Source organism: Varroa jacobsoni, unplaced genomic scaffold (assembly GCF_002532875.2).
Source record: "Varroa jacobsoni isolate VJ856 unplaced genomic scaffold, vjacob_1.0 scaffold_298, whole genome shotgun sequence".
NCBI classification, from domain to species: Eukaryota; Metazoa; Arthropoda; class Arachnida; order Mesostigmata; family Varroidae; genus Varroa; species Varroa jacobsoni.
In genome coordinates, this window is record NW_019213200.1 from 203,615 (window position 1) to 215,767 (window position 12,153).

At 40.6% G+C, this 12,153-nt stretch overlaps 1 protein-coding gene across 1 annotated transcript in view; it reads right to left on the bottom strand.

The window, feature by feature from the left end:
- bma (SCY1-like protein bma) overlaps positions 1-12,153 on the bottom strand; it is a 90,299-nt gene that overhangs the window by 52,284 nt on the left and 25,862 nt on the right. Inside the window, exons 2-6 of the mRNA XM_086967743.1 lie at positions 11,619-11,779; positions 8,621-8,915; positions 8,169-8,384; positions 3,967-4,083; positions 473-598 (exon numbers count right to left, since the gene is read on the bottom strand). Coding sequence (XP_086823869.1) covers positions 473-598; positions 3,967-4,083; positions 8,169-8,384; positions 8,621-8,915; positions 11,619-11,779 — 915 coding nt within the window. The remainder of the gene's footprint in view (positions 1-472; positions 599-3,966; positions 4,084-8,168; positions 8,385-8,620; positions 8,916-11,618; positions 11,780-12,153) is intronic.

Here is a 12,153-nt window from a genome sequence, read left to right on the forward strand (position 1 = left end):
TAACAATATATAATAACAATATAAAATAATAACAAATAAAAAGCAAGGAAGACGCAGCGTCGGGAATAATCTCAGAAAGTGGCCTGTGACAGTGCGTTTGGTTAAGTGGCGAAGAGCTTTCTAGTTTTATAGATCAATAATGAACCTGTACTGTATTATACTAACGATCTTGCCTAGTTCTGTTTTCTATTTAGAAAAGGAAATTGGCTACCACTATAGTGACTGTTCCAAATAGGGACCGCAGTGATGGCTATCAGGCGCTTCCGTTTGACTCGGTTGAACTCCTAATCATAAGAAACGATCAGGACCCAGCAATTCACAGACCAAGGCATTACGAGATAGCTGTTATTACGAAAGACTAGGAAACAACAAGTCATATTCGATGACACAATACGTTAGATAAGGTCGGCCTTGTGGACCGATCGGCTAGGTTTGATTGTGCAGGACAACTGGGACAACCCGGCGTCCCTACCTTTGGTATAGCGGGCAGGGTTTGTTTGAGATTGTGGTAGTAGTGTGTCTTGTGGGTGGAGTCCTTCATCTGGATCACGTCAAGATATTGTAGTGCATGGACGCCTGGATCCATAAAATACTTGATCTGTAAACCAGAGCAAACATTGAATATTTGAAGTTTATATACGCTTTACACAATTAAGCATAGTCACTTGATGTCTCCAAAGGGAAATCGAGTGGGATAATGCTAATATTGGGTTTAAATATTGTTTGAAGTCTTCAATCTTACTCTATGTTAGCTATATGTAAAGCGGAATTGCAATCTGTTTTCCCTTATCGTACCAACCGATGGACGTTTGATCAAGCGAGTTACTTTGAGGTCGCATGTACGGGTTTGAAAAGCTCGTACATGTGATGGTAGACTTGTAACCCGATTTAAAAACATTTAATTCAGTTAACAACCTTGATATATGTAAAGCAACAGCATGCACATATTAAAAATGTAAATACAAATAAGCAGTCAACTCTAAGTATGGAATACATAAGGTGTTCGCGAGTTAACATGGGCTATTTAGTAATGGACCTTTACAGGGAATACTTTATAGGAGAAAACAACCAAAATACTGTTTTTTCCGCTTGCAATAAACAGCTGAAGTGTCTTCTGTCATCCACTATAGGTGTGCGCATTTGTATTTTTTGAGAAAAAAACTGGCCAACTTCTTGTAGAGAGAGTCATTTATCTTGATATATTAACAAATTTCTTGTAGACCTCAAAACCGGATAGTCTATATATTAAGATTTAAACCTCCTTAACCGCCAGCTCGTCTATTTCATTTCTACACCGTGTACATCCATGGTTACGTCCATATATACGTTAGCTATTCAGGCGATTTAGTGCGTTGGAAATTTGTCAGTAATAAAGAAAGCAGTCGGGAAAAACAATGACAATCGTACGGTAGACGCCAGCGCCTTAGTAACGAAGCGCTTTCCCCAGAGTAAGGAGCACTTTTAGTTGGTGGCTGACACTTTAGGCTTAACACTTTCATAAATTGGTCGCGTAGGTAAGAAGTAAGATAGTTCAAAATTAAGGCAAGTGGAGAAACGTCGTACATTTTGCCTACTATACTATCCTTCGGGCTGGCCGGTATATACTTACGTAAATATAGAAAGGGATTGTCATAATGAACATGGCGCCGGCGACTTCCACGCATATGGTGGGTGTGGATCGATAGCTACTACTTCTCGATTCTCTACTATTTCCACACGCATCTCCAGACAGTCAATATCCCCTGCGAGCCCTTGCGATATCTGCTTATTGCCCTTCGTCTCTTCCTTGAACACGCACACACAGACGTACCCGCACACACATGCCTGTAGTAGGAGGATGCCATCTCCAAACCATTCAGGTAGTAATCAAGATAAATCGACTGCGAGGGGGAACTCCCTCGTGGGAGCAGAAGTGCAGAGGATAGTCCAGGAAAAGAAAGAAGAGGCCGGCAAACCAAAAGAGCTTAAAACGGCGGACTATCACAACTCAGCTATACTGGCTGCACCAAAAGGTAGCGGCAGACGTAACTGCCGCACTGGCAGTGTTGTTGGTAGTGGAGTAACAGCGTCGTCGACGGTGCAAGTAGGACCAGGACAACAAACCACGCCAATGCAGGGAAGAGTGGTGTTCAGGGTCAAGGGGGCATTGGTATAGGTAAAGACTTCCAAGAGGCAGGCGTTGCCACCAAAAGAATCGCCTGGATCTCACAAGCTGGCGGGGTACTGGGAGTTGTCCAAACGGCTCGGAACTACAGAAGTATTACCAAAGCAACCCCAACAAATCGGACCGGAGAACGCTCTGATGATGCAAACGAAGCTGCAAGCAACTGAATCGCGTATTGGTCGTATTGACGCAGGGGCAGGAGCAGACGTTAGGTGAGCTAGTAACTCCCGTCAAAGTTGCGGCCACAGCCAACAAAAAGGGGAGTTACACGAATAGAAGGTTGAGATGAGGGTAAGTAGACAGCAGCAGCAGCAGCAGCAGCAGCAGTGATTGTGGGTATCATGTTGTTTACAAAGATTCGTCAGCTATGAACGTAGTGGACAGAAGCAGCAAACAGAAAGAAGTGCCATACAGCCAGTGATGCACAAGCCTTAGACGGCTGTACAATTCTTGTTGGTGAAACAGGAAGAGCTGTCGTGTTCAGAAACTGCGATACAGGCACGTACGTTCATGCGCGAAAAAAAATTTTACTAAAACTACCCACGACGCTACAAGGCACGCTCGATGCAAAAGCATAGCAAGTACGACGAAAAAATGTGAATCATCTGTACTCTTGTATGATGTCACACAGGCATTCTGCCAGTGCTGATGCGCTGCAAAGGGCATATATAAAGGTCAGGCAATGGAGAACAAGCTCATTGAAGCATGCGACATTAGAGACTATAACAGAAGCGAGTGCTTAATTAAGATCACACAAGTAACATAACGCATCTTTGTATTGTGTAATTCTCCATCGGATACACCAATCCGTCTATGGGCTGTTGAAGGTCTGTTTTCCAAATCATAATACATCACTCATTGTAAAAGTAAGGTCAAGCCTTGTGTGTATATGTAATTTACCTAGCGGATAGTGAAATGTAAACATTTGAAAATCTGTTATTCATTTGTTAAATACAATGTGCTTTCTCTATCTTTCAGCATAGCATTGTGTGTAAGTCTGAGCGGGTACAAGCCCGTATTTCGTGGACACTTATAGTCTGCATCATAGTTGAATTGTTTCGTCATGTAACCTTTCCACTGGGGAGGGGGAGGTACTCAGGGTGACACGTTCAAATTGAAACATATTCTGACACAATGGTTTCAACTGTTACCCCGGTGTTAGATAAAGTCTGTTTTTTTTCCAGACCTTTTTAGCAAACAATAGCGCGCCGTTTTCAGAATTTGAGGAAATTTAGCTATTAACCAATTCCTCTGAGCTGTACAAGCTGCCTCCATGACTAATAACTTTTGTCCGAAATCGACAGTCTGCATTATTGCCATTTAAAAATTCGAGAATAACTTTTATGAGACGAACTAGAAGATACTTTGTAGAAGTATTTGAGAGAGGCCTGTTAGCAGCTTAAAATTTAATACCGTTAGAATTTTTTGCAAGAAGTGACATCAGTCGCTAAAGTTAATGTCTCGCAATACCGCTTGACGCTCGATTGTTATTGAAAAGTTACTACTGAAAGAATAAAACAGAATATTTTGAGAATTATTAGTCAGGTATTTGTGTCCGGAAGCTGTAAATAAAACCTTCAGATATGAAGCTTTTTGCACGTATAGAAAAATGTTTATAGTAAACTATTTTTTTCTATATAGATACAGCCTTCGAAACAAATCGTAGGTAAACTTTCTAATTTAGGCACGCCACCCTCCATATCTGTACGCAGAAGCGGGACCTGGCTTAGATTTTATGATGAATGGTGATGCTAACGACGTGTGAAGACGACGTTAAAGCTCGTAACGGCAAAAGAACTCACGATAGAGAAGTTTCGCGAGTTGGGCCTTCGCTTGGCGTCCATGTTGAGCAGACCCTGGAGGGGCTCCTGCAGGTGGTGGGGGATTTTCTCCAGGAGGGAGTGAAGGTTCCGGTCCATCTGCAATTGAAAAAAACAGTGTTGTTACCACATTCATGACTACGATATAGCTCACGGCATGCGCTTCACAGCAATATCGTATTCCGAAACGCACTAAGAATAGCAGAAAGATGCTGCTGGTCCATTTTCTATTTTTGGATTAAATAATTAACCCAAGAATAGAAATTAGAGGATGTGCCAAAAATAACAGCCGTATTATTCTGGAAAATGTAGTTATGCTTAACGTCCAGAACCGCCGTTAGGTAATCCATCGTTGTTAATAGCCGCTAAACAATTGTTCCTAATTCAAATATCTTGCTGAAATATACCCAACCGCATCGTGTATTTATGGCCGTGTTTCTTGCCAGCAGGCAGTACACTGCCCAGGCTTGATGCAGGCAGGCATCTCTATTCTATGTATAAGTACGCAAGAACTACATATGTGAGTTACAGCCCAGTAAAGATATTTGCTACGTTGGACGGCGAATGAGGTTTGTGTGTTTAAAGCGCTAAATTATCGTGGTTTTTTAACTTTTAAGTGAAAAGGCAGTAAAATACAAAGGGATTCGAAGCTAGGATAAGGGCTTATAAGCTAGATAAGGTACGAAGTAAGCTTATTCTGAATGCTTGTTTTTACTGCCCTTGCCCTCTAGTACTTCGCGCAAGGTTCACTGAAAGACAATGACTCTGACACTGAAGGGATAGGACGAGCGCCCTTAAATCGTTATTTAATCTCTCCTTAAGTATTTAAATTCAATGTGATAAAACGCTGTATGTTCTGCAAGTTGTGATCTCAATTCTTCCGACTCAACCGTGCATAAATGAAAACATCATTCCTGATCAGAGACTTCGTAGATATAGCGTGAACACATATAGAAGTACGCATAAATGCGTACACAGTTTTTTTTATATGGTGAATGTAATCCTTCAGATGATGAATAATTTATACGAAGCGATCGCTGACCAAAATAAAGCAGCATTCAGATATACCGTTACTGAACTATAAAATGGTACCGATTGTGTTGAGGAAACGCAAGGAAATCCTTTAGCTGCGTAGAAGAGGAACACAGTAGTAAAGCGTGCACTTCAAGTCCGAATTGCATTGAAAATGTTGGGTAACTTAGTCACTACATGGAACCACACTTGCAAAGTAATATAGTCGACGATGGGCTTTATATTATGAAATTGAACTGGACGTTACCCGCAGATAGTTCGATAACCAAGGGGTGAATTTAATACTAGTTAGAGCTAGCGATTTTATCATTGTCGCAGTGCACTAGCATGGAGCACTCGTCACAGAATATGTGACTACTCTGCAGGGCACTTGTTATAAAAATCGAAAACATCGTACGCTCTTGTTGTACTAGTATCCTACCAAAACAAGTCGATGGAGCAGACCATTCTCCAGTGGCTCTGGTCGGGTCGAGCCTACCGGGTTCATGCATATTCAGACCCAGATTGGACTCAAGGTATCCTTTGGTCGCAGAGGGCAACGTACGCATCGAGGGGCACTGAAGATATCTGACGAAATAAATGTTATCACGGGAAAAGGGAGAAGGGGTCTGTGGTCGTTCTACAAGACACAAACGTAATTGATATATTGCCGCCGAATTTGACAAAACTAAGAGGGTAGGACAAACTACGTTTGTGCAATTTGTAGGATTAACATTTTTTGAGTGCTTTGTTTTAGAAGATTTCTTTTGAAATTTAGGAGGGAGGAAGGCAGGCCTCGTATTCTCAATGCATTTTTCCTAATGGAGCTGGTTGTTGGAGAAATAGGAAATTTAGCAACGGAACTGTTCTTTCATTTTGATTTCGAAACACACTATGTCGGTTTAATGTTATAAATTAATAATTATTAATTAACTAGTGTGCTAAACAGGGATTATTTTAGAGATGTAACTTAGGCCTGCCAGGGTCGATCTAGCCTCATTTTGCCGAACTATCGTTGCGTATGCAAGTATAATATACATGAGTTCAGACAGTGAAAACCTCTCTGGACTATTCGGTATTATGTACAAATATAGAACTTTGAGAATGCGATAACTAGTTCTAACAATAGTTCTTCTCGATAAAAGCCCAGTTGCTTTCTAAATAAATCTAATAAAACTTGACATACATACACTTTAGTTAGTTAGGAAAGTTATCTTTCATAGCATTTTCGTTCCGACGAAAAAGCAGAAATGTTTTTTATTACTACCTAGAATTTATGTTAAACAGTTAGTCCCTCAAATGTACGTGGTAAACGGGCAGTAATTGAATGCAGTTGGCACAGGTAATCACTAACAAAGTCTTGAGTTTAACATTGGAAACTTTTGATTCGAATCAATTTTAAATTACTTTAGCTAATTTAGTTTCGTTAGTTATTTAATCACCGTCCTGCAATTAGGTAGCTAAAGCATCCTTGTAAGTTCCAAAAAGTAATCATACGGATTTGCCTAAGGTTTGAGGTTAATGAGGTTACTGTCTCGAACCGGCGATAAAAATTTGATAGTGACGATCATGGAACCTCATGATTGATTTCTTCAGCTTCTCTATAGCTTCTTGCGGCTGTGTTTACCAAAAGTTCTCCTGCAATTTTTTTTTTTATGAATTCTCTATTATATAAGAAGGACCGTCAGAAAAGCTACTCTCCTACCGTGCAATCAGTGACAACGTAAATGATTACGGAAAAAAAAAAAAAAAAAACAGTAAACACTTTAGCTGCTTTCGTTTTTAAGTGTAAAAGCAGCTTCTTCTCTACTTAATAAACATGAAGGTACTAAGTTTCCGACTTGGAATTAGGAGCTAAATAAAACGGGATGGAATCAGGACGAAAGCTTTCAAATCGATAAGCAGAGAATAGAATTGTTTCATATTGGATACCTGGGCGAGTTGGACGCATTTAGCAACCTGGACAGGCCAAAAAAAATGATAAAGAAGGAACTAACTCTGCTAAGGTGCTGGCCAGTATTGCGCTTGTTGAATAGACGGCCAGAAAGGCTCATACTAGTATAATTTCTACTAATCTAAATCTTTTCTAACTGCACGATCAATCTCTAAATCATTTAGCATGCGTAAAAAAAGTATGTTGTCTATGCTGTGCATAGAGCCTTAGGTAGGCGCACTAAAAGATGCTTAGCTGCTAATATTGCCGGTATAACATGCCATGGTTTGCTATGAATAACTAAAACGAAACGAACTATATAAAATATCTTTTGAAAGGGGAAAAGGCCTTTGTCTACGCTAACAGGCCGTTGGTCGCGCCTATTATAGCCGACACGTTTGTATCAGTAGTAACCATGATGGAACTATTTACGAAATAAGGTTATTGGTAAGTTATTTATGGAATACGAATGTCTGCGTCAGCTATTCGCGGAATATCGACGTAGCGACAAATACATCGTTGCTTTGTTTTGGGTACATTGAAATCAAAGCTCTAACTTCACGTTCAAGTCCCATAACAATATTCCGCCCATATTCTTTTGCCAGTCATTTGTCAACACTGAGCATATAATGGTACCGTTTTAATTCATACATGATAACAATTTGTATAGTCAGCAACTATTTAACAAAACATATATTTGAAAATAATCTTAAATTTAATGTAGTACATGAAATTCAATATAGCGGTCTTAGTAATAAATAATCAGTATATGACAATGGTTCTCGAAATCTAGAATGCTGAATGCGAAGGATCAATTATTTTTTCAGCGTTAGATTTTGACCTAAGATGACGCCCACTTGAAACGTACCTATTTTTAGAGGGGCTCTGTTTAAATATATACTCTGCATATATATAATGCCGATTTTTTCGTTGCACGCCATTTCAGTAAATAGTCAGTACGACCGACTGTCCGCCCGCCCGCCCCCAAGATTCCTCGAGCCCAGATATTTAAAGAAACAATCAACCATGTATATTGATGAAACACGAGTGAAGCTTATAACTTTGATTTCGTTCTTAGCAATTCGTTTTTATGCTACAACGGATATATTGGGTACTTATTCAAGATCTATTGACTACTTTTCTGTACATCGTATATTAACATGTGGTCTTGCGGGTGGATTTCCTGTTTAACACATACTAGATACGCATAGAATCTAGGGCATATTTGATTATTTCCTACCTCTTCGATGCGTTGGGTGTAGATAGAAATTGACAATTGGCTCTCGAGCAGCGAGTGTCCCTGGTTGAAGAGTGCTGTAATGAGCAGACCAAGCGAAAACATGTCGGATTGTGGCGAGCATGAAGACGTGGCGTGCACCTCTGGCGCTGTGTAGTCTAGGTCGGGTTGACCCATTTTAGGTAGCTTTGACGTGAAGCCCTGACATCCTATAGGGCTCTGAAAAGCCAGCGGAAGAAGTAGAACTCGTTGAATTAAGTTCTGGCGAGACCAAAATTATCTCCGATATTCGAGGCAAGCGCAAACGGAAGATATATTGAAAATACTTCATAGTCGTCTATGGAAATTGAAGCATCGTAAACTATAAACCGATCGCTAGAAGCTCACTACGCTGCAAAAACCATTCTCAAATCAAGTTATATACAACAATCTTGCAGTTAACTCTAATCACAAACCATTGGATCAGTTTCGTTGCATTTCTCAGAGAATTCGAATCCCGCGAGTTTCCAAGTGCCCTTTCGGTTGATAATCACCGAAGTGGGACATACATTGCGGTGGATAAGCTTCGCGTTGTAGTGCAGAAATAGCAGCGCTTCGGTCAGCTGCAGTAAACCGTATTTATACTCGATATCGAGAAATTCGTAATCGCGGGTCTCTTGTGCTATAGTTTGAGGAAGTCGGTCTTCAAGGCAGCCGAGCACATTAGCCAGACTCCCGAGAACTGGTTCGGTCACGAACGCCAGGGAGTCGCTGTGAATTACGATAGGATAGAAAAAATACAGTAGGTTTAAAATGCATATTATATCGCCCGTGGCGAATTCTGTCCGTCCGATAAAAGAGTCCAACAGTCATGTCGTTATACTGGATAATTCTTTCGGTGGCTTTCAAACGAATTCCTTATATTAGTGCCTATTATATATGGATAAGGTCCATTAGACTAATTTGAGTTAGGTCAGGCTAAGTGAGATTAAATCGTCAAATAATAGATTTTTACGTTAGGTTTTTTTTGAGGTTGCATAAAGAACGGCGATTGTACGCTGATGTTCGATGGTGATGATGATCGAAAACCGATTTGGGTTCACATAGGCTCTATTAAATGATAGCTAGCAGTCGGCTCCTGTAGGCGGACGTTCACTAGAACAGGTCAGATGATGTTGAAGGTCGAGGCCAATAATGAACCTAAATGTTGGACACTCACCGTAGGACATTTTGAAATAGCGTAGGGATAAATGTATCGTGAGCGGCACACTTCTAGAGTTCGCCGAGCCGATGGCCGTGACCAACCATACTAGATATTCATAGATTATATCAATGTTGTTTTCATTCTATTCACCTCTTTGATATGATGTTGATTTTTGAAAAAGAAGGTGCGATACATTCTTGTTATATTTCACGATTTGGTTTTTAGCTGTCTCTCGCGATTACGCCGATTCAGGTCGGGCAGTATTTAGAAGGACGGACCAACGAGAATCAAATCCCCCCCACGTGTGATCCTATATCTGTTTTATTGTGTGTTTTACTGCGCATGACCATGGATTACGGCATTTTAACTACAATGTACTCAAGTTTTTTTTTGATAGCACCGCGACACTAATCATAACAATAGCTCGTGTTCGCGTAGCAATAGATCTTCTTTGATTCTCGTTGTACCTATTCAGGCCCGTTCTGGCTATCTACAATGTAACTAGAAACGAATGCAGATTTTTTGGCGTGCTTGATTGCCGTAATTTTGTTACGTAAACAGACTCGCGTATCAGTCTTCAGCGTACTTGGAAAACCTACTCGCCGTCGCCCTTCAGTGAGATAAGGAGTCCATCTACAGACGGTTTTCGTAAGATTTGAACCCAAGATGTTTTCATATTCTTATTTCTTCCTGTCTAAGGGTATTGGTAAATTCACGATAAAGCTGAATTTTTTTAACCCCGAAACCGATCTCGAAAACACCCGTCTGTCTAAGCCGTCTACGGACTTAGCCGAAGTACATGTATATAAAACATCTTGGATATGATCATACGACTTCGTGGACTAGATCAGTAGCAATTGGTATTCTTGTTTCGTGAATAATTAACTGTGTACACGGGCCTCGATGGGATAGGCTAATTGTTTATGTGCCGCTGGAGATCATTTGAAACACCATGGTGTGGTAGAACCCTTTTACACATTCCGTTACGATAAATGTAGATTATAATATAGGCATTGCAAAAACATTTCTAAAAGGTCCAAATAGGACAGTTATACTGACGAAACTACGGTAAAGACCAACTCTTAACGAGAGATAAGGTGTTGTTCGTTCAGGCACAATCAAACAAAGTAAGCTATTAGGCACGCAAACGGAACCGGTTGGACCTTAGTACTCTCTGACTGCTGTACACGATTGGCTACCGTTTGCGCTGCTTATTCGCTATGAGCAATGTCAACATTTACTAGTGGCACTTCATACTCATGTTGCCATTACAATTGCACCCCAGCTACAATAGCAGGCACTGCAACATACCGGTATGTACATGTTGCCTCAGTAGCGGCATTGCCTGTGAAATGGCAAAGGATCACGGCTTTCTTCATCTTCAACAAAGGATCGACAGTTGGTCGTCCAGACTATTGCTATCTGCTCCTAAAGGCTACAGAACAGTAACAGGACTAGCTTGCTGTTGGCTGATAGAAGAGACAGAATTGTTTAGTTTTCTATCGTCCTCTAGCGTGTGACCGCTTCGGTGTGACAAGCAATATCCGTCTTTATGTTTTAGTGTCCATCAGTCCTCGGTCAGTCCTGCCGCACGAGTGGCAGACTGGCCGAATTTTTCACCATACAAGAGAATGACAGGAAAGCCAACAGACGATATATGCAAAAGAAAATGCAGGAACGCACACGTGAATCAAACGCAAAATTCCGTTGTTCTGCGTACTTTCGGCCAACAATATGAGTAGATTTAAGTAGGGCATTTGACCAGGTTATGAACCTAGCAGGCTTCAAAACATCACCTACGCCGACAACAAAAATCGATTTGTACCTCTGGCCTAACCCGTAACGCAGCATGTCAGTGGTGAGCCGTCAAGTTGTTGGAGACGGGTCAGGAGCCTAAAAAACGTCGAGACAAGGGCATTGCCTCGGGCAATACACGCGCTTGGCGATTGGAGTTCGCTGGGTAAATTGACACTGCCTAAGCAAAATCACGCAAAGGAATATGCTATCAAGGATCTATTCCACGATTGTCCTGATGGTGGTTTTTGCTGAAGCAAAATGTTACGCGAAGATTCACTTTTGAAGCGGTTTATAATCTCACTCTTGTCGGCCAGAGCGGCCTATTCACATGAGCAAATTTTTCAGAATACGACAACACTGTATAGTATATATATATATACTACTTGCGTACTTTTATATATATATAAAAGAATAGAAATCATCTAATCGTTATCTAATGAATACTAATGAACAACTATATTCTTGTAACTCACTTGGCCTCTTCGATAGGATGCGCGAGTGACAGGAGTTTTGGATGTTTGTGGCGCTCGAGTTGGCGAACACCAAAGCGTAGAATTTCCGTTATTGTCTCTTTCCGTTTTGGCTTGTGAAGTTTTTCTGCGACCTTTTTCTCGAAGAAAAACACTGAGCAATCCTGCAGAAAGGCAAATACGCGTATTGCGTTAAAACTGAGCTCATCTATGAACACTAGGGTATGCTGATAGCGCATTACACATCCTACTACTTTAAAAACTCGTATATGGTTTTCATTTGCCTTTCATAAGCATATACAGAGCGATAATGGAGTCGGTAAGAAAAATTGCTTAAAATTCTTAGGCGTTGTTAGGAATTGTCAGGCGGCTGTTTTTCTATATGTCAACCTATGTTTCTATAATTATAAATAATTTGTCCTGCTCTATTGTAAACCTATTTTTGCCTTTTCCTTTTTTCTATACATATTAGTCAAGCTGGCATAAAACGCATATATTCAATGTACGCCTATTTTTTGTCTATTTAAAAATCATAATG